This window comes from Zootoca vivipara, chromosome 3 (assembly GCF_965207765.1).
Source record: "Zootoca vivipara chromosome 3, rZooViv2.hap1.1, whole genome shotgun sequence".
Classification (NCBI taxonomy): Eukaryota; Metazoa; Chordata; class Lepidosauria; order Squamata; family Lacertidae; genus Zootoca; species Zootoca vivipara.
In genome coordinates, this window is record NC_142586.1 from 16933866 (window position 1) to 16954403 (window position 20538).

At 41.6% G+C, this 20538-nt stretch overlaps 1 protein-coding gene across 1 annotated transcript; it reads right to left on the reverse strand.

Moving 5' to 3' along the window:
• Positions 1-1565: 1565 nt before the first annotated feature.
• LAPTM4A (lysosomal protein transmembrane 4 alpha) lies at positions 1566-19307 on the reverse strand. The gene is made up of 7 exons (XM_035110016.3): positions 19109-19307; positions 9062-9182; positions 7204-7280; positions 6991-7113; positions 5669-5764; positions 4157-4255; positions 1566-2368 (listed from the first exon to the last, which is right to left on the reverse strand). The coding sequence occupies exons 1-7, from the start codon at positions 19205-19207 to the stop codon at positions 2294-2296; spliced, it is 690 nt and encodes a 229-aa protein (XP_034965907.1). The 5' UTR covers positions 19208-19307; the 3' UTR covers positions 1566-2293.
• Between the last annotated feature and the right edge of the window lie 1231 nt (positions 19308-20538).

Below are 20538 nucleotides of genomic sequence, written 5' to 3' on the forward strand. Positions count from 1 at the left end.
GTGATATTGGATTGGGACCATAACATCGAAGAGGGGGCTTACCCCTCTTTCCATCCAGACCAGGCTTTGAGATTGACTTTTGTCAGCCACCCAACTCTCTCCTGGAATCCTCTCCCAAAGGACAGTTGGTGGTGGGTGGGGGAAACCTCTGGAGTAGGCTCAGAGGTAGTCTTGACCCATGTTCCCACTCTCTTCAAGGGTGGACAAGTCCATTGAAGGTGCTTCCCCAAGCATGCCCTAACACAGGAATCCCCAAACTTCGGCCCTCCAGATGTTTTGGACTACAATTCCCATCTTCTCCGACCACTGGTCCTGTTAGCTAGGGATCATGGGAGTTGTAGGCCAAAACACCTGGAGGGCTGCAGTTTGGGGATGCCTGCCCTAACATCTAGAGCAGGGACATCCAACTCCCAACAGACTGTGATCTAATCACAGTAAAAAAAAAAAACTGGCAGTGATCTAGGATCTACCCATTGTCATTGGATGGGCCAAAGTTGCTGAGTTTTTGTTTTTTTTAAGGAAGCCCCCTTTTTTGGGGGGGGGGATCACTGTGGGGCCAAAGATCCACCAGGCATGCCTTCTAACAATTCAACCCAAGCAGGAGATGGTCCAAATAACCTGCTCCCTTCTTGAAGAATGGTGCCCTCATCACAATCCCAGCCAGAGTTCATATGCAATTTTAATGTAACTAGAGACATAGGAAGCACATGCACAGACAGAATATATTGCAAAATTCACTTTTCCACTCCAGAAGGGAAACCTGATGCCTTGACTTCAAAGTCTGTGTAAAGCATGTATTGCTAAAATTAACGGTCCATGTTTAATACATAGATAAAGCATACTCTGTAAAATATTATGTGTGCCATTACCCCACACGCAAATGTATTACCGCATTGGCCTGAATATAAGCCTCACTTTTTTTCCAAATTCCGACTGTGAAAGTGCGGCTTAAAATCACGGCATTACAAAAATTGGCTTTTACGATATCGCTGCTGAAACAGACATACAGTAAAACAGAATGGGTGCGAGTGCTGCGCAATTCTAAGCGAGTGGCTTATATTTGGGTATTGTCTTTTTTCTTTCCCCCCTGGAATTTTAAAGATGTGGCTAATGTTCGGGCCAATATGATATTTAAAACTGCCTTGGTATCTTTATTTTTTACTTTCTCTCTCTCTCTCTCTCTCTCTCTCTCTCTCTCTCTCTCTCACACACACACACACACACACAGAGAGAGAGAGAGAGAACCCAAGCTATGCCTTCAGATAAACAGAACATGAGATACTACTGAACTGTCATACAGATACAGTCTCCTATGTCAACCCAGTTAATAACAGTTGTCCCTGGCTCCAATGATGAAATAGACTTAGCACTGGCACAAAAGAAAGGAGATATGAAAGCAATTTCTTATACCACCACAATTAAAAATAAATGTATATTCTCTGGTAATTAATTGTTTTTGCTTGAAGCTACAGGACTGATTTCAAAGTAAGAGTTTTATTTTAGCAGACAAAAAAACCCAAGAATTATTTTAATGAACACAACGAATGAAATCATACACCACTGAATTATTTTTTAAACAAGATTTTATTAAACATCATTTATAAACAAAGGTGGAAATGCACACAGATTGGAAGCATGCAACTGACACAAATGTAACTTCTTGCTGCACTTTTGCTGCATTCACAGCATATAGGAAAAAACTTCAAATTAGTGCCAGCTTTAGGCTTCCTGAACATACTGTTTTCAAGGCATTGAATAACAATAAAGAAAGGTAAAAGAAAGTGCAAGTAAATATATATATATATATATATATATATATATATATATATATGCATGTATATATATATATATGTCGTATACCACATCTGAACTTCCCACTACAATATAAATGAAGAAAAAAAACACAAGCTGTTATCTTGCCAACTGATCAGATTGTCCTTCAGAACTAATCCGTATTTGTAAAATGCCTGATCATGTGAACACCTACATCCGATACTAATCCTTATTTATCAGATTAAATGAAAACGTAAATGCATATGAATGAAGTTATATACAAATATAGAGGTACTTGCAGAATTAAACCCTAAGGCATAACTGTGTAAAATGATTGAGATGATCAATGAAATTAAAAACTACTGGCAAGGGGATGATTTTCATATGGATTTTAGTAAGGTTATATCAAATGCCTCTCAACCATGTAGCTTTGCACCTAAAGCCCTGAATATTAAAGCAGTCTGGCAATATAAAAAAGTGAAGCTGGTACAGGTGTTCATCCATAAGTTTTCAGTTTTCTTCAGGCAGGTATGTAAGGAGGTGGAGGTTCCTTCTCCGGCATCTTTACTGCCATTTCATAGGTGGGCAGGACATACTATAGAAAGGAAACAGAAATTTTAAATATATGAGGAAGTTGAGAAACCAATTTCAGATAACCTCGAGCAAGTTTCACTGCTATGTGTTTTAGGACAGGCCACAGAACAAAGTGGCTTATTGCTGAACAGTGTGTCAAGATACCTGCATTTAAGAGTTCAACAATAAATCCAATGGATTCAGAATAACTTTACCCTTAGCATAAACATTTTAGATGAAGCTATCACTTTGTGTCTTCTGGTCAAGCAAGTACCTGGCTTGTGTTACGAGTAGACTTGCAAAGAACTCCTTCGCCCAATGTTGAAAGATTGCAAATTAGCATAAAATGAAAACTGCTCACATTTTGTGCTACTACTTTATCACAGAAATCAAAGAAAGTAAGTTGTTTGGGGGTGACTGCTCCACCTCAAGAGGTACAGCACAAATAATAGGTAAAGGGACCCCTGACCATTAGGTCCAGTCATGACAGACTCTGGGGTTGTGGCACTCATCTCGCGTTATTGGCCGAGGAAGCCAGTGTACAGCTTCCAGGTCATGTGGGCAGCATGACAAAGCCGCTTCTGGCGAACCAGAGCGGCACACGGAAACGCAGTTTATCTTCCCACTGTAGCGGTACCTATTTATTTACTTGCACTTTGATGCGCTTTCAAACTGCTAGGTGGGCAGGAGCTGGGACCGAGCAACAGGGGCTCACCCCATCGTGGGGATTTGAACCGCCGACCTTCTGATCGGCAAGCCCTAGGCTCAGTAGTTTAACCCACAGTGCCACCCGTGTCCCTAGCACAAATAATACTGAAGAGTAAAATTTGATTTTGGAGGCATCCATCCTGAAAAGTTCACTTTCCTTCAGAATCATGCACTCACAAAGATAAACACTAAAATAAAAGTTTTCCTTATTCCAATTCATTACATGGTTCACTTCATGTAAGCATTTGTTGTTCTGTTATAGCATACGTTACAGCAGACGCTTACACAGGTATTTCAATAATTGTACTGCTTTAATAGCAGGCACAGATACAATTTGAAACAGCTACTAATTTATTCATTTGTCAGATGTATTCAGGCCATAAATGAGTGGAATTTTGAAACTTTTATAAGATTCCAGAAAAATTCATTGATCTGGAGTTGCCAAACATTTTTCATTTGTTTCAGTGTTTCTCAACATTAAGAGTAGCTGTGGCTTTGCCTTAAAATGTTTGCAGTGGCTGTTTGTGCATCATGCTAGCCCAAATCAGGGCATAGCAAAACTGACCATGTGGGTTCCTGGAGAGGAACTTGCAGCTGCTTTGCTCCTCATTGAAATACTCTCTTCAAGCTCATGGGTAAAGTTCTCTCCACACCAACCACAAGCTATAACCAAGACCACCACTTGGTTGAAACTCACGGTTTGCCTGCAGAAAGCTTAAGCAGAAACCCATGACACCAAGTCAAGCCTTGGCTCAACTCAGCAAGGTGCTGTAGCGAAAAGGCCCAGGGAAGAGTAAAGCTCCTTTCTGGGAGCTCGTATGTATGTCTGGATAGTCCCAGGCTTGGCTAACCATGATATGCAAACCAGGCCATTACATAACATTTGCCTTAATACACTGCTGTCAGTTTGGTACCAAAGTTGGTAGCTATTAGATTTCTCATGTTGTTGCATTTTGCCTCCAAACACTTATGCTTGGCGGAAGAATGCTAATTTGGCACTTGTAAGCAATGAAGTTGGTTCAAAGACATACTGGATAATGTCATCAGCCCTGTCACTCAAAGTTACAACTGGAAGCTTATTTTGGTCTTGTCAAGATTTTACCTGAGGAGGTGCTTCAAATGCAGGGTACACTGCAATCTCAGGCAAGTTTCTGTTGCAAATGTATTTATAGCAATTCCACACACAGTTAATTAGGTAGGCCTGCAAGGGAACAAACAATATTTTAAAATAATGAATAGTAGAAGATTTGTGAATTAATTTCTAGGAAGATCATTCATACATACATACATACATACCATTCAGCAGACATGTCATGTAAGCTTATTTAGTTGTTTGTTCCAGCACAAAGTAAGTGCTATCATTTTCTAAGGAACTGAAGGCTGCTACAGCTAAAACTACAGCACAAACACCTTGTTGTCACAGAGCCAGCACTTCTAGTGCATCAAATTAAAATACCTTCATTTTAGCTGGATAGCATGCCAACATCAGCATAATGTATATGGAGAACAAAACAAAACACAGGAATGTAAACTTCAGAGATGCAGGGGAGATGGAATTTAATTGTTTCAACAGTTCCTAACTGTGATTGTGTACTCTTTGTGCTTAAAAAAATCAGGTCCAGTGCACCAAACAGAGAACTTTTAGACTAGATTCTGAAACTGCTATGAAAGGAGCTGAAATTATCAAACTGAAAAAGTAAAGGCATGGTGCTGAGTGCATCATCTCATGCCTCTTTGAGCAGAAAAGCTTCATGCAACAGACCTCCACACCTATCCTCAAGCTAATTTGTAGGCAGAAAATTAAAAAGACAGGCCAGGAACCCCTGGTGCATTCCACTGTCAAGAAAGTGTGGACCCTTTCCTGGATGATGGGACAAAGGGGAAAGCAGTATTAACAAGGTAACCTGATGCTGCAAAGAGGCTGCCTCCTAACTGTTAGCAGTGGGTGGGGAATCTTTAGCCTGCATACTTATTTATGTCTTCCAGGCTCCTGAACTTGGTCCACTAGGGCTTTTTGGCAAACTATACCTGCCTGCCGTATGACTATCACGTAACACCAGGCATGGAAATCTATTACCTCCAATCTAAGCACACACATAGTTTTATACTATATGGATGCCATGTACTTGCAATGTATAGTTCATAAAACATGTTTGTCTAAAACATCCTAAAAGTTACTGTACTAGTCTGATTGGTAGTAATTTCATCTTCTTTTTTATCTCTGACCTAGTACAACAGACTCTCTGCTTCACAAGGCCATGCTCCATAAGCTGAAACATAAGAATAGGAGCAGACCTCACAAACTGGTTCTCACATTTAGTAAACATGGGGGGGGGCAGGGCAGGGCAGAGCTTATTAGTTCCATCACCTTTCGTTTGTGGGGGTTGACCTTGTGAAGTGAGGAGTCCCTTGTACTCATTAAATGCACAGGGAACCTCAAGTACTTTAGAAAAGTGTCTTTTAGCTAACAAGGGAATTAGCACACTCATCTCAACTTGCTATAAACCCGGTTTACTTAGCCATAAGTTAAACACTCGAAGAAGGCTAGAGAGAAAATTCAGCAACAACACCAGTGTTCCCTAAAAGTTGCAATGTATAGAATCCAAAAACTGACCTTCAAGATGATCACCAAGGCAAAAAACACCAGAACAGTGAACAGAAGACAGCTTGAATCAAGGGAAAGGAGGTCATCTTTGTATGGAAACTCTGGCTAGTGAAGGAAATAGCAATGTTTTAAATATAGACCAGGATAATGTTATTCAACAACTTCAAAAGCTATCTTTTGTACTTAGAAGTTCTTTTTTAAAGAAAAAACAAACAAATCTATGTTTCCTAAGCTCTACTTTATCTGTAAAGAAAATCAGATGAAATGAAAACAGTTTCATAGAGTATCCATTTAGCTTGTGACAGATACACCTCTGCTTGGGAACCATAGAAGGCAGGCCCATACAAGTCTCCTGGCATATTTAAATATGACACAGATCCATTCTGGGAAGCAAGGAGGAAGTCAATGTGTTTCATTAGCATGGAATCCAAGGCCAAAACACAAAGATTTTCCTCAAAAGTTTCAGAAGGGAGGAATACACCAGTCATAACCAGAACAAGGATGTCAGACCTTGTTCTTTTAAAAATGAGTTTAAGTTATAATAACATTCAACCAAGCTATAATTTTCATCCACTAAAAATACAGCTAGTAAATATATTTTAACCAATATGATAAGGGAGAACACCTGCTGTTAAACAAACAAATGTAGAAGTTTTCTTTAGAAATAAAGAAGTTAGGATCCAAACATACTGGGCATGCATGGAGGTCACTAAGAATGAGCCACAGCAAGCCACTCACTCATTTCCCTCTGCTCCTCTGATGCAGCCATGAGTTTGGAAGTTTTTGCTTTCAATGTTTATTAACCAGTTTAGCATATTGTCTCAAATCTACATTGTAAACAAGCTAGCTTCATAACCCATGATCTAAAGCCAGCTTGTTTCAGTGTTAATCTTTATACTACAAGCTGAAGTCATTACCGTATAAATTAGACATGAAAGCTCCCAAACTGCTCGTTGTGGCCAAGGGGGAAAAGGAGGGGGAGCACATGAGCCCAAGGCTCACTGAACCTCATTCTCACCATGCTAAATCGGCCATTATCTACAACGGTTCCCTCGTTGCGAGAAGCCAAGTTGCAGGGAACTAGGCAAAGGGCCTTCTCGGTAGTGGCGCCCACCCTGTGGAATGCCCTCCCATCTGATGTCAAAGAGAACAACAACTACCAGACATTTAGAAGACATCTGAATGTTTTTAATGTTTAATAGATTTCTGTATTTTATTTTTCTGTTGGAAGCCGCCCAGAGTGGCTGGGGAAACCCAGCCAGATGGGCGGGGTATAAATAATAAATTATTGTCTCCGTATCAGAATAAAACATTTACATTTAGACACTTACCAGCTGATCCAGGTAGTCCTTTATTCTTGGCAAGTATGTCAAAGAACTTATAGCCACCAGACAGCTGAGAACAAAGTCAAAGAGCTGGTAACAGAAGAATGGAATCAGCCAGCCAACTCGATGCTAAAAGTGCAAAACAAGAAGAGTTCATTAATTCTGAAGTGAATCGAATCAAGGAAAGTTTAGTGATGAAAACCATTCATATATACTTACAGCAATTGCTCCATACACCATCATAGCACTTATTGTGAACATGAGGAGCGAGATAGCAAAGAGAACACATGCATTTTCTGGTGGGAGAAAAACACAAAGGGTCATTTTTAACAATAAAAGTACATTAAGGATTTATATTTGCTGAACATCCAATTAAGCACCTTTCAAAATGGACTGAAAACGAACACGTATCGCAAAAGCACTGTGCATTGGTAAACAGCAGAGCACATCAGAATGTGGCAGAAGAAACTAATTCGGAAATGTGATCAAAAGTATTGTAGGTGCCTCTAGTAACTGCTTTTTGAACCACCATTTTAAATATACAATATGATGAAGAATTTCTATCACATAAAGGGGATATTGCAGCACACTGACAATCTATCAGTATGTAGGCATAAGTGCTACTATAGAGGCATAATGGAGCCCACTTCTAAGGTACCAGAACTCTCTACATCTTCGACAAATTTTAGCACTCACGAATTTTTTCACCACAACGATATTTTCCAAATTGAATTATTTTATCTATCTTAGGAATGCTGGTTGCAAGGGGAGAAGCTAGTTTAATAATGCATATTCCTTAAGAATACTTAAGTTTTCTTTTTATGTTCTCTATAGTTTCACCTTTGTTAGACAGCTTTGCAATACTACTCTTCTGCTGAGCATCTCAATGTCACTTGGTAGGGAGGGAGCACCTTGACTTCTGCTATGGATTTTAGAGCAGTTGTCTTCAACCTTTTTAGACCCATGGCCCACCTTTGACCCAAACATGCATTTGGGGACCCATTTCTTAATCTTTTACAATATATTTGCATTGCGGCAGTGCTCTTGTTGTGACCCATCATGGATTAGGCCATGGTCCACTAGTGGGTCCGGACCCACCAGTTGAAGGCCAACTGAGTTTCAGTCTGCATTTCCTGCTTATCAATTTTTTGACCAAGTCAGCTTGACTCTACACAAATAGAATAAGATACAGTGCTACCTCAGGTTACAAACTTAATTCATTCCGGAGGTACATTCTTAACCCGAAACCGTTCTTAACCTGTGGCATGCTTTCGCTAATGGGGCCTGCTGCCGGCGCGCGATTTCCGTTCTCATCCTGGGGCAAAGTTTGTAACTCCAGGCACTACTTCTGGGTTAGCAGAGTTTGTAACCCGAAGCGTTTGTAACCAGAGGCACCACTGAACTGTTTAATGTCACTTGAGATAGAAGATACTTTGCCATTCGAGTTTTATTTGTCTAAAGAAAGCTGAAAGACAATATGCTAGGCAACACTTATAGTCACAAGAATAATTCTTAGCTGAAAAAGGCATTACAGTAGTTAAGTTTCTTCTGTCTCCAACTGATGGAGTGTGTTGTTTTCTATACATATCTTCCATGAAGATCTTTGTATTCAAAGTTGAGAGGTCAATGTGAACAGACCTCCTGTAAATAGGACTTGCGGAGTGGTGAGGGATCTTCTAATCCAGGCTTCCTCAACCTTGGCCCTCCAGATGTTTTTGGCCTACAACTCCCATGATCCCTAGCTAGCAGGAACAGTGGTCAGAGATTATGGGAATTGTAGTCTCAAAACATCTGGAGGGACGAGGTTGAGGAAGCCTGTTCTAATCAATCATCTTCTCACCAAAGAGAAACATAGACATGTTTCCCCATGTTCTCTGGCATATGCAAAAAAGAGGAGAAATTACTGAAAGCCACAAATTATGGCTTGGCAAGCTAAGTGAAGTGCTTGATCCCCGATAATGTACCTCACAAATGAATTTAAAAACACATTTTGATATGGAGTTATGTACTCTGAAAAACACACAATACACTACAGTACATCAAAGATAATTGCTCTCTAGGAAATATATATACCTACCAGCTACCCTCTCAGAGGGATAGTAGCTACCAATGATTTCAGATTGGATATCCACTGTTGGCACAGTATTAGGGTGAGTAACTTCAACAGTCAGCAAAATGCCCATCAACAGATTCACTACCTGCAAAAAACAAAAGAAAAGCTACTACAAGAGAACGGGGGAAAGCAAAATACTGTACAGTACTACAAACCACTTATATAGCAAAGCTTTCTCAGTATATTTACTCAAAACCCCACAAGGTTCAACAAGGAATGCTCCCTAATAAGCACATTTGTGTCTGAAGTTTCCACTTGTCATCTGGTGAAGTTTCAGTGACTCTTTTCCCTGTCTAAAATCTGGCAGGTCTGATATGCTGGGGGACAGAAGATACAAAAGTTACAAACAGCAAACCGCCTGCTTACATTAGATAAGCTTCTTTAACTATATCGAAGACATCAAAACAGCTCTAATTAAGAACTAGAACAGTCAGTGGTGAGTAGCGGACCCGCTTTTCTCTTTTTGTTCCACTTCCTGCTCCATGCCGCCCACAAGAAATCAAGCAAAGGGCTGCACTCAATCAGGCAGAGGCCACAGTTGGCCCTTGGGCCATAGATTGCTCACCTCAGTTCAGTATTTACTCTGGTTTCCATTCCTTAACTTGTATCTATTTTTTCTGTTTTCTACAACATAAGCACTTGAAAAGCTTCACATTTTCAGCTTCGCATGTCAAGACTGCAGCTAACTGGAACAGGGTGAGCAAGCGGTAGATGAATTAAGCCCCCTTCCCCTCTTTAACTATTTAGAGCACAGAAGCCTCAGACTAAAAAAGAAAAAGAAAAAATGGTCTTCCTACTTCCACTTGTTCCTCCTGCACTGCAGGGGGTTGGACTAGATGACCCTGCAGATCCCTTCCAACTCTACAATTCTATGCTTCTTTCATCATGTCAACAAATGTGACCCATCCCCTTCTTTTGTTCTTGGCATCATTTCTATGGGGCTGTGCCAGTCCTTGAGGTCTCTAAGGGACTTAACAAGGCTTTTAAAGGAAAGGAATGTAAAAGTAGAAAGGACAGAAGCGATACAGAAGCTGCTGTTCCAGAATATGTTCTGCTGTCAAGCACAGCAGAGCCCATGCTTTCTAGTTATCGATGAAGAGAGAGTTTTAAGTTTCACAGAGGATAAGATTACCTTCCAATGGCTATTTGCCATGATGGCTATATACTACCCTCCACTGTCAGAGACAGTATACCTCTGCATGCCAGTTGCTGGGAATCACAAGAGGGGAGTGTGTTGTCAGTGTCTGAAATTAGTCAGGCTCCAGGCGCATTTTGCACCTGGCTATTGATTACTTGCGACCAAGTGAAGATGCTTGGGTGCAAGGGCCCCCGACATCTCTACCATCAGGAGATACATGCCTGGGAATCATTGGATCTAGACTGTTTTCACACACTAAATGCACCACCATGTAGAATTCTATCAGTTATATTTTATCTGTACAATTGGAATGAATTTCTGGAACCAAAATGCTTTTTCTGTGCAGCCTGAGCAGGAGTAGTCACCATTAAGAACAAGAGGTCAAAATAGGCCAATATACATGTGGACTGTCCTTGGGATCAAGGGACTTTTCTTCTTTAGGTTCTCAATGTTCTTAACCTAGCTCAAGGTTTTCATCTGAACTAGCCAGATGTTTAACTGAGAATCAATCACAGTCAGTCCATCATCTGAAAAATAAGACTTTCAAGCAGTCTTACCCAAAAATGGCAACTAGACATTTTGTTTTGGTGACTGCAACTCTGGTTAAAGGAGCCATTTAGTGTCTAACTTATATATCTGAGTTTCTTACACTGTGTTTATTCTGGTCCTGCTTGCAGGTTTTCTGTAAGCATCTTGTTAGGTACTGTAAGAACAGAAAACTGGACTAGATGGGCCACTGGCCTGATCTAGTAGTGCTTACGTTCTCCCAACAAACTACAAACTAAACTCATTATGTTACATGACCTCCACAAGATCTTGAGAATAAATGACAAGCGGCAAGGGGAACATTCAATTCTCCATTATTTTGCCTATCCAAATGGCTACCGACACACAAAACAAAGTGAAAGCAGAGAAATCTGGAGAGCAAACCAGTGCCAGAAGGAAACTTAATGAGAAACTGTGTGACAATCCCACAGATCAAGTTGTCAGGCAAATCACCCTTGCGGAGACAAGTGGCAAGGTTGCTAAGGTTGCTAAAAGGAACAACTTGTATGAGTAATACCACTTAATGAAACACAAGAGATTCTTGTTACACTTAACTGAGCTATTAATATATATTGATGCTGTGATGAGACCTTTCTAACTCCTGAGAACTTTTACAAACATTAAGATAACAAGCTGTAGGTATAAAAGCCTGAGCTAAGGAACGCAGGTGATACCACCTGTGCTGCACAAAGGGGGGGAAATCCTACAGAAACACTGTGTTACACACTTAAATGTTATACTTTAAGTCTGGTCCCCCCAAAAGAAGCACTGGCCATAACGGTAGTTCTGGTTATGGAAAAAAAAAACCCAATGCAACTCTCCAAACAGTGTCTGAAACTCTCTTAAAAATATTAGGGGGGTGAGCAAGGGAAGACTAGGCCAGGCATCTCCAAACTTCGGCCCTCCAGATGTTTTGGACTACAATTCCCATCTTCCCCAACCACTGGTCCTGTTAGCTAGGGATCATGGGAGTTGTAGGCCAAAACATCTGGAGGGCCGCAGTTTGGGGATGCCTGGACTAGGCTATGTGAAAAATGAACATAATATTTTTAGCTGCAGTTCATGCATTTCCAGCTTTGTATTCTTGTTATAAAAAAGCACATCCAGACATTCCGTTGTGCCCCTAACCTAGGTTTGTTGTTGTTGTTGTTTAGTTGTGTCAGACTCTTCGTGACCCCATGGACCATAGCACGCCTAGGTTTAAGGTGCCATTTAACTCCTAGCTTTCATATCTCAGTTTCTAACACAGTCTCCAAAAACACCAAACTTTGGAACACTAAATTCAAGGCCATGGATTGAATTTAAGATGTAAAGATGCACTAGGCACACCAAATGTTTTGAATCTTAGCAGGAAATATCTTCATCTTCCATGCCCCCTCCCTCCACATTTCCTACGGATTAACTGAAAACATCACCAACTTTTTGAGGTCATTGGGCACATCAACAAACTGGAGAAACTCATGGGCACCATATCACATTTTGCAACCAAATGCTATAATGGTGACATTAGAATGCCTGTTTCAAGACTAATTTCAGACAGGGTGGGGAAGTCCTGCAGACAGCAAAGAAGACCCCTGAAAGCAAATGGGTGCCCATGGGCACTACAATGACAACCACAATGTAGAGTTTCTCTCTCTGCTGACTTCAGATCACATTTACACGCAGGAGGCATTGAGTCAATATAAAATATTCACTTTGCAAAATGGCTAACGATTTTTAAACAATTTAAGGACCAGTATTTCCACCTCGTAAAAATTGTTCTGTAACATAAAAGGTCATGTTTTCCCACCTAAATGGCTGTTTCAACAAATTTTAATGCTGTCTTCAGTCTCCCAAACTGGTATTAAAAAATGTTCCCCCGCCGTATAATAAATATCACCAGTGCAACATATTTAGTTTAAAATGAAATCGGCAAGACCCACTCCCAAATAATAGAAGCCACACTGGGAAGCCTCTCTCAAGCTTTTTCAGTTTATTACAACAGTTAAGCAACTTAGGTACAGCATTCTCTATCTGACAATTGTGATACTATTATACCCTGCTCATCTCTCTTAATGATCACCATCAATGAATAATTTAGAAATACAAACTTCACAGTAATCTATTCCCCATTAACAGGAATTCACATTCACTGCAAAACGAGCTATATATCTAGGAAAGGCTGAATATGAATGTGGACAGTTGGAAAACTATAAAGAGCAATAATCTGGCTCCAAATCTTCCTATCAGCCCAATGCAGTAGTAAAAAGCTTTACATTTACTTAAAATATTTCAAAGGATTTGGATGGTTTGACAATCTACTCTTTCCGCCTAAGAAAATATGAATATGGCATAGTGTTTAATATTTTGTAAAATATTTTTTCAGGGAACATGAATTAAAATTTTAAACTGCACATACAAACCCCCAATGTGATTGTTTTTAAGTATTCTAGCTTAATATTGCTCACATACCAAATCTGAGAAAGCATACCATCAAGGAGGGGTGGAAATCAAATGGCAGCAATTGAACAGAACAGACATGCTTTTACAAAATGAACTGCAACACTTTCCTTTAAGTTTGCAAAAGAGGATTTTGTTTGGCTAATCTTAATAGGTTTGTTATAATCCGCAACACAAACAGAAAACAAAAGTGCCTCATGAATAGACAGGCATTATGTAATAATTTGTGTTCCAAGCAGCCAGTGAACCTTTCCCTATTATAATCTTACCAAAGAACAGAGACTGAAATGCACTTTGCCTTGCATTTAATAAGTGTTTTTCTAGGTTAAAACAGAGGAACACAGGTTCACTGTACCAAAAAGATTTTATAGGAGCTGGGCAACTTACTGGTGAAATATGATCAAACACTGTTCAAGGGTTGTATCCATTATTACTCAAGTGGATTTTCACTTGAACAGTAGGACTTCCCCTTCCCTTCCGGCTGTTCCAAAATCTGCCCATAATGGTCCTGAGTGCAAGTGACAGAGAGGAAAGGGCAGTTCCATTGTGCACATGGAACCTTGTTGCACGAGCAAAACTGCAGTGTTACATACAACCCTCAGTTTTAAAAAGCATTTATTTAACACAACTACAATTAAAGACTTGTGCTAGTTATGAAAACTCAAGGTGTGGCCCAATCCTACTCAGAAATCATGCAATGTTCAACTGGGCTTACTTCTAAGTAAATGTGCATAGGATTGGATCCCTAGTTAATTGCAAGACTATTAAAATTCTAAAATTAATGCAATGTATATGCCTCATTAACAATGTTATGCATTATAGAAGTATGTGGCTATATACATTATATAAGTATGTAACTATATAACACATGGAAATGATATCTGGATAAAAATCTCTAATTCTGTACCTCCCTCAACTAAGTATTGATCGGTCTTATTCATCGTGATTCCAGCTTAAAACTACACTCTGTAGTTTTAAAGTAAACAAAAACAATTGTAGGAAAGGTCGTGCACCTACAATTTTGTTGAAAAGTGTTTGAAGATCTCAATAATATAATGTATCCATACACACTTGGTTACATTTTTAATTTTACTACATTCTGTAATGCAATGAATGTAAATTATGTGAATAAAAAGAGGTGGAATGTGAGCTCTGACAAGATTGCCAAAGAGAACAAACCTAGTTGCGGGTGGCTATAAACAGGATTTTGTTTAAGCCAAACATCAGATTAAAGGAAAATAACATTCCATGAAACTGCACATTTCAGGATGGCTGTGCCAATTTGCCTACAGGCAACCTGATATGGACAGAGAGTATGACCTTTTGTCACATACTGTATTGAGAAAAATCCTTGCAATTCAAAGGATATCTGCAAGCAACATAGTAATTGGTCACGTAGCAAAGGGCTAAGGAGTTTGTATGAGCTTTGAGGGCACAGGTACTTTCTGGGGGGAAATCTCTGCAGCACTCCAAGGAGCCATATGAAGCCTCATCATTTTCCTGTTCTATCACCTTCTCTGTACTATTATCTCTCCTTCCCCCTCCTCCAATTTCAGGATGCATTTCTGACAGAAGTGTCAAGTCAACGTATTTTTAATTTCCTTACTTCCTTCCCACTTATCTAAAGTGTTAACTTCCCAAGTACTTTCCCCAGAATTTTCTCCAAAACTACCTAAGTCACACAAAAGCTATTTTTGAAAGAAGACATTTTGGATACACACTTTACTTAAAAGGCATTTCTTGGGCATTTAAAACCATTTCTAAATTTGAAGTTTGTAGGTTCACAATGTCCTATTGACAATCAGCAAGAGAACACATTAAATATCCTAACCCAGGCATCCCCTAACTTCGGCCCTCCAGATGTTCTGGACTACAATTCCCATCTTCCCCGACCACTGGTCCTGTTAGCTAGGGATCATGGGAGCTGTAGGCCAAAACATCTGGAGGGCTGCAGTTTGGGGATGCCTGTCCTAACCAGTCCATAAGGCCACTATACAGTTACAATATAAATACCAATAGTTCCCATTGTTTTAATTTAAGCTGATCAACAAGCTGAAAGAAACCGCCATCTCATAAATTTTCCTATGTTTACTTTAGTTCATAGAATCTGAAGGAGCTGACATCTTCCACAGAAGAACACACAACAGAACTGCAACTCTATCACACCAGTTTTGTTAGTGCTATGTTGCCATCCACCTGTCTTGCGACAATGCCAACATTCATGTCCTGAATTGCTATTCATTTCAACAGTGAATAGTTTTGTGCACATAGGCTTAACTTGTACAGCCTATAGTAGAGATGGCTGAGCTGTGGTGCTCCAGATGTTGTGGAACTTCAACTACCATTAGCTCTAGCCAGCATGACCAAAGATAAATATTGTACCCCAGTAACACCTGAAGGCCAAACGTCAGCTAATCCTTGTTAATCTGAATCCTGCTATGCCAGAACAAACAACTACACCACAGCAAACTTCAAACCTACAATGCAGCAGCCATGGTTGATCAAAATGGATGAAATGTACGACTGTCATTTCTGTGCAAGCTGCTTGAAAATGCTGTACAGATTTCAGAATCATCTCCCCCCCCCCACAGTATTTCTGCTATCTATTATCTATCCATCTCTGCTTCATGTGCTTTTATACCCAAGTAAAGGCGTTTCTGTGTGCTGCTCTGGTTCACCAGAAGTGGCTTTGTCATGCTGGGCACATGACCTGGAAGCTGTACGCCGGCTCCCTCAGTCAATAATGCGAGGTGAGCACCGCAACCCCAGTCAGTCACGACTGGACCTAATGGTCAGGGGTGCCTTTATCTTTACCTTTACAGGTCCCATTATCTTGGCCTTTTGCCTTGGATTGGTAACTATAAACTTTGTTCTAAAATCCAAAAATGCTAGGGAGCTAACAACTTTCACAACTAGATGGGCTGGGGGGGGGAGTTGGGAGGAGACTATTTTAACCATACTTCAGTGTTTCTAAAACTTGGGTCCTCAGCTGTTGTTGGACTACAATTCCCATCACCCCTAGCTAGCAGGACCAGTGATCAGGGATGATGGGAGTTGTAGTCCAACAGCTAGGAATCAAAGCTTGAGAAAATGACTTACTCTGATTGTGCAATGCATTTGCAACTTGGTGCCATTTTTTAAATAAAAAAATACATATATTTTGTATTATATTACATTCCTTTAAGAAGTTTTATTGTTTGAAAATTTCATAGCACTGTATATCCATAATCCAAATTTTTCATTTCAGTTACAATCCTGAGCCTATGGCTTTATTCCTCACTTAACCGGGTTGCAAATTCAAACTCTGATTGAAAGATCTAATTAGTGTTAGTGCATTGGCCAGGAATTAGCCTGATCTGCACTAGTGTCCCCCAAATTAACATTTTTTCACTTTTTTGTTGTCTGAGAACTTGACAAGGGTGTACTCTCTTCAAGATGGGTCTTGTCAAAAGAAACATATAATCAAGTCGCAGGTTCTGAAAGCACAATTCTGCTACACTACAGCATAAGGGGTGGGGAGTGGGTGGGGATATACCCCTGCTGTAAAGTCTCCGAAAGCAGCAAGATGGCTATTTTCTGCTTCTTTAAAAAAAATCCTACCCATGCCAGGCTCAAGGGAGGGGCAAGGAATTGAAAGATTTAAAAAGTAACTCTCCAGTGTTAAGCACATTTATGAACCCTAGCTAATGAGATGCTATGCCGGAAATGCCTTCTGTAACTACTGCTGTGTGGGAAGTGTCCTACTGACCCAATATTCCCTCCCACCTAGTACAAAGATGCAATCTCTTCCTGCTGAAAGTAAGAGGCAACACAAACAGCATCATAAGGGTGACTGGTCACCCTCACCATGGAAAGGACAACTGACTGCATGCCAACACTTCCCTGCGTACCAGCAGGTGAAAACATCAAAAATAGAAGATCTTGTGAAGACAAGTGATACAAGTTGTGTTGAAAACTCACGGAAGTCACACCCCAACCCCCTCCATGCTAACTAGCACAATCAAGAAACACTCGCTGCTAAGTGATTTCCCAATTTCCTTATAGAAGTGGAAACTAATGTTACATATATTATGAACTATGTAGCAAGTTTCACAAGAAGCAGTGAATTTCTATTTCAATTAAAATTGCGCTCACAACTACAACCTTGCAAGTGGCTGTTTCAAAGCCACAATGCTATGCGTTTTCTCCATAGTGTGAAAGTGCCAATTGTTTGGTTTTATTAACTCTTTCAGTAACATCCTCTTATAATATATCCACTAGCATCTGGAAATAAAGCATAAAGCCAGCTGTAGTTTGGAGTCTGGAAACATCAACAACAGACAAAATAAACTAGTAAATTCATTCTGCCCAAGGGATCTATATTTTAGGGGAAGGTGTACTATGAACCTTCAGAAGAATTCTCACCACCATCATCAAAAACCACAACTCCCAGAATTCTCTATGGAAGAGTGGCAATATTAGAACTAGGAGACTACTGAATTTTATGAAAAATAATTCTCAAGAGGAAACTGTAATTAACCAGTATATAAACTATTTTTTAGTGTTTATTCTCTCTTCTCCATCACTGCAGAAACTATAGGACCAGAAATAGACTGAGTAGTCAGCATGGAAAGGGAAGGGAGTAAGAACAAATGTTTAGCACTCAGAGCCCACTCTACTTTGTGCAATTGACAAAAGGGGCATGAAGCAGGGAAGAATCCTAAGGAGGAACACAAACCAATTCTCTCACACAAACCTTGGCAGGTCTCTTTGAGACACTACCTCCATGAGAGTAAAGATTTCACAGGTGAGAGGGTGTCAGATTATTTATTTACTACATTTCTATATCAATCTTATCTTCCAAGGAGCTCAAGGTGGTGTACGTGGTTCTCCTCCTCCCCATTTCATCCTCACAACAACCCTGTGTGGAAAGGTAAAGGGACCCCTGACCATTAGGTCCAGTCACAGAGGACTCTGGGGTTGCGGCGCTCATTATGTGTTATTGGCCAAGGGAGCCAGCATACAGCTTCCTAGTCATGTGGCCAGCATGACAAAGCTGCTTCTGGCAAACCAGAAAAAGCCGTTTACCTTCCCGCTGTAGTGGTACCCATTTATCTACTTGCACTTTGACATGCTTTCAAACTGCTAGGTTGCAGGAGCGGGGACCGAGAAACGGGAGCTCACCCCGTCACAGGGACTCGAACCGCCGACCTTCTGATCAGCAAGCCCTAGGCTCTGTGGTTTAACCCACAGCTCCACCTGCACCTGCTACCCTGTGTGGTAGGTTCGCTTGAAAGAGATGGTAACTGGCCAAAGGTCACCCAGTGAGCTTCATGGCTGAGCAGAGATTCAAATCCTGGTCTCCCATATTATGGTCCAACACTCTTAACCATTACACCACACTGGCTCTCACTTTGGATTAGCATCTGGGAGACCAGAGTTCAAATCCTCACTCAGCAATGAAGCTCACTGGGGTGGCCTTCGGCCAGCCACGGTCTCTTAGGGCTAACGCCAGGATAAAAAGGAGGAGAGCTACGTACAACACGTCACCCAGAGCTACTTGGCGGAAAAATTTGGGAACACATAGCAACAAGTGCGCAGGTGCAGCTGCAAGGTTGCTTTCAAAAGCCATGCCTAAGAAAGACCAACCGCAGGCGGCCAATCCAGTCTCCTTCCGGGAACGCCGCTCTCCCAGGTCTTACGTATTTGCTGGCAAAGTTCTTGAAAACACGGGGGGGGCAACGCGCATGCGCGACTGCTCCATGGGGCACGTCAGCGCCCGAGGAAAAAAGGGACGTTGTACTCCGCGCAGGCGCAATAAAGGATCCCCATCACCCGGAACATCGCTTCACAACCTCTCCGAACGGACAAAAGCGGCCCTTTCCCCTTAACAGCGAGACCTTCCTTACCATGTACCAAGTGCCCAGGATGATAGTGCCGGTGCGGACATGGCAGCAGCCGCAGCAGCGGGTGCTGTAGAGCCGGTCGCGGGCCCGCTTGAAAGTCATGGCGGTGTCGCTAATGGCGCTGGCCCGCTTCGCTCGCCTCGGAACGGAACGCTGAAGGCGCTGAGGGGTCCCCTTAAAAGCGTCCCTACGCAGCCGGATAAACCAATCAGCAAGCGGATCAGGAAGTGAAGGGCTTCCTTTATCAAGTTCGCAGGGCGGGACCACGGCGCGCTATTGGCAGGCGAGCCGGCCACTAACGAGGCTCCCGGCGGCTAGGCAACCCCGCCCACCGACGCCTCACGACAGTACTCGGGAGAAAGAAAGAGGCTGGGTCTCGTGGCCGCGGGTGGGGCGCGGCTTATGCGATTGGTCGCGGTCGGGATGTGGGCAGGCGCGCGCTTCGGCCGTTGGCGCTGCGAGCCTGCTCGCGTTTACCTCAGAGTTAAGTCCCGCCCCCCCATCACGCCGTCAGTCGCGTTAGTGGTGTCCGAGTGGAGGATGCTGAGAGCTTTTGCGGCCTTGACGCATAGCTGCCAAGTTTTCCCTTTTCTCGCGAGGAAGCCTATTCAGCATAAGGGAAAATCCCTTTAAAAAAAAGGGATAACTTGGCAGCTATGCCTTGACGTGAGGAGAGGAATCTGCTTTAGATTTCCAAGGGTTAGTTGCTTTGGGTTGCCCTGCGACTGAGAAATCTAGTAAATAAATGAAAGATAAAACAGCAAACCGTTAAAAGCACAAACAAACGGAGACAATAAAGCCGTTGGTTCCTTGCATTGCAAAGGGCTTGACTAGATGACCCTTGGGATCCGACTGACATTCTTTGGGAACCCCCAGACCGAGCGAGGAAGTTTCGTTCTTTATGGGCCCCATCCATCAACAAAAACGGTGTGAGGCAGGAGCAGCTGCCTGCCTGTCCGTGTTCTCCATTTTTGGTACAAATATACACTAAGCGGGGATGAGGCAGCCGGGAGAAACCTGTGCATCCTTCATAGTAAACCATTCTCAATCTCCAGCCCCCTGCGCACACAAAAAAGAAGTTAAAATTCTATTAAAGTTGGGTACTGGCAATTTTAGGCAACGCAGATGGAACAGGTGTGACACTCATTGGCACAAGAAACCCGCTTTCTCTCTTCCCCCAACCCTACAAAAAATAAAGCCATTTGTATGTGTGCCTTTTTTTTGGAACAGAAACTGATGAGAAATGCAGGGGGCCTAGGACTTGCTTTTGATGTAATGTGGTGTATAACCTTGCAGAATGTATAATTTCAGATCCTACAGTGTCTGAAATTGTCTCCTATGCACCTATGCAGGTGCCAGTGTCCTGCCTCCTTGCCACCCAGCCTAATCAACAAATTCATTAAGCAAGTGGCTAGCATAAGATTTCCAACTCT

What these genes read in the sequence shown, in the direction of transcription:
- LAPTM4A (XM_035110016.3), bottom strand. Translation starts at nt 19,207, where the DNA reads ATGACTTTCAAGCGGGCCCGCGACCGGCTCTACAGCACCCGCTGCTGC. An exon ending in TGGTGTATGGAGCAATTGCT is followed by an intron (nt 7,114 to 7,203) that starts GTAAGTATATAT and finishes TTGCACTTTTAG; the next exon opens with CATCGAGTTGGCTGGCTGAT. An exon ending in CATTTGAAGCACCTCCTCAG is followed by an intron (nt 2,369 to 4,156) that starts GTAAAATCTTGA and finishes TCCTTTCTATAG; the next exon opens with TATGTCCTGCCCACCTATGA.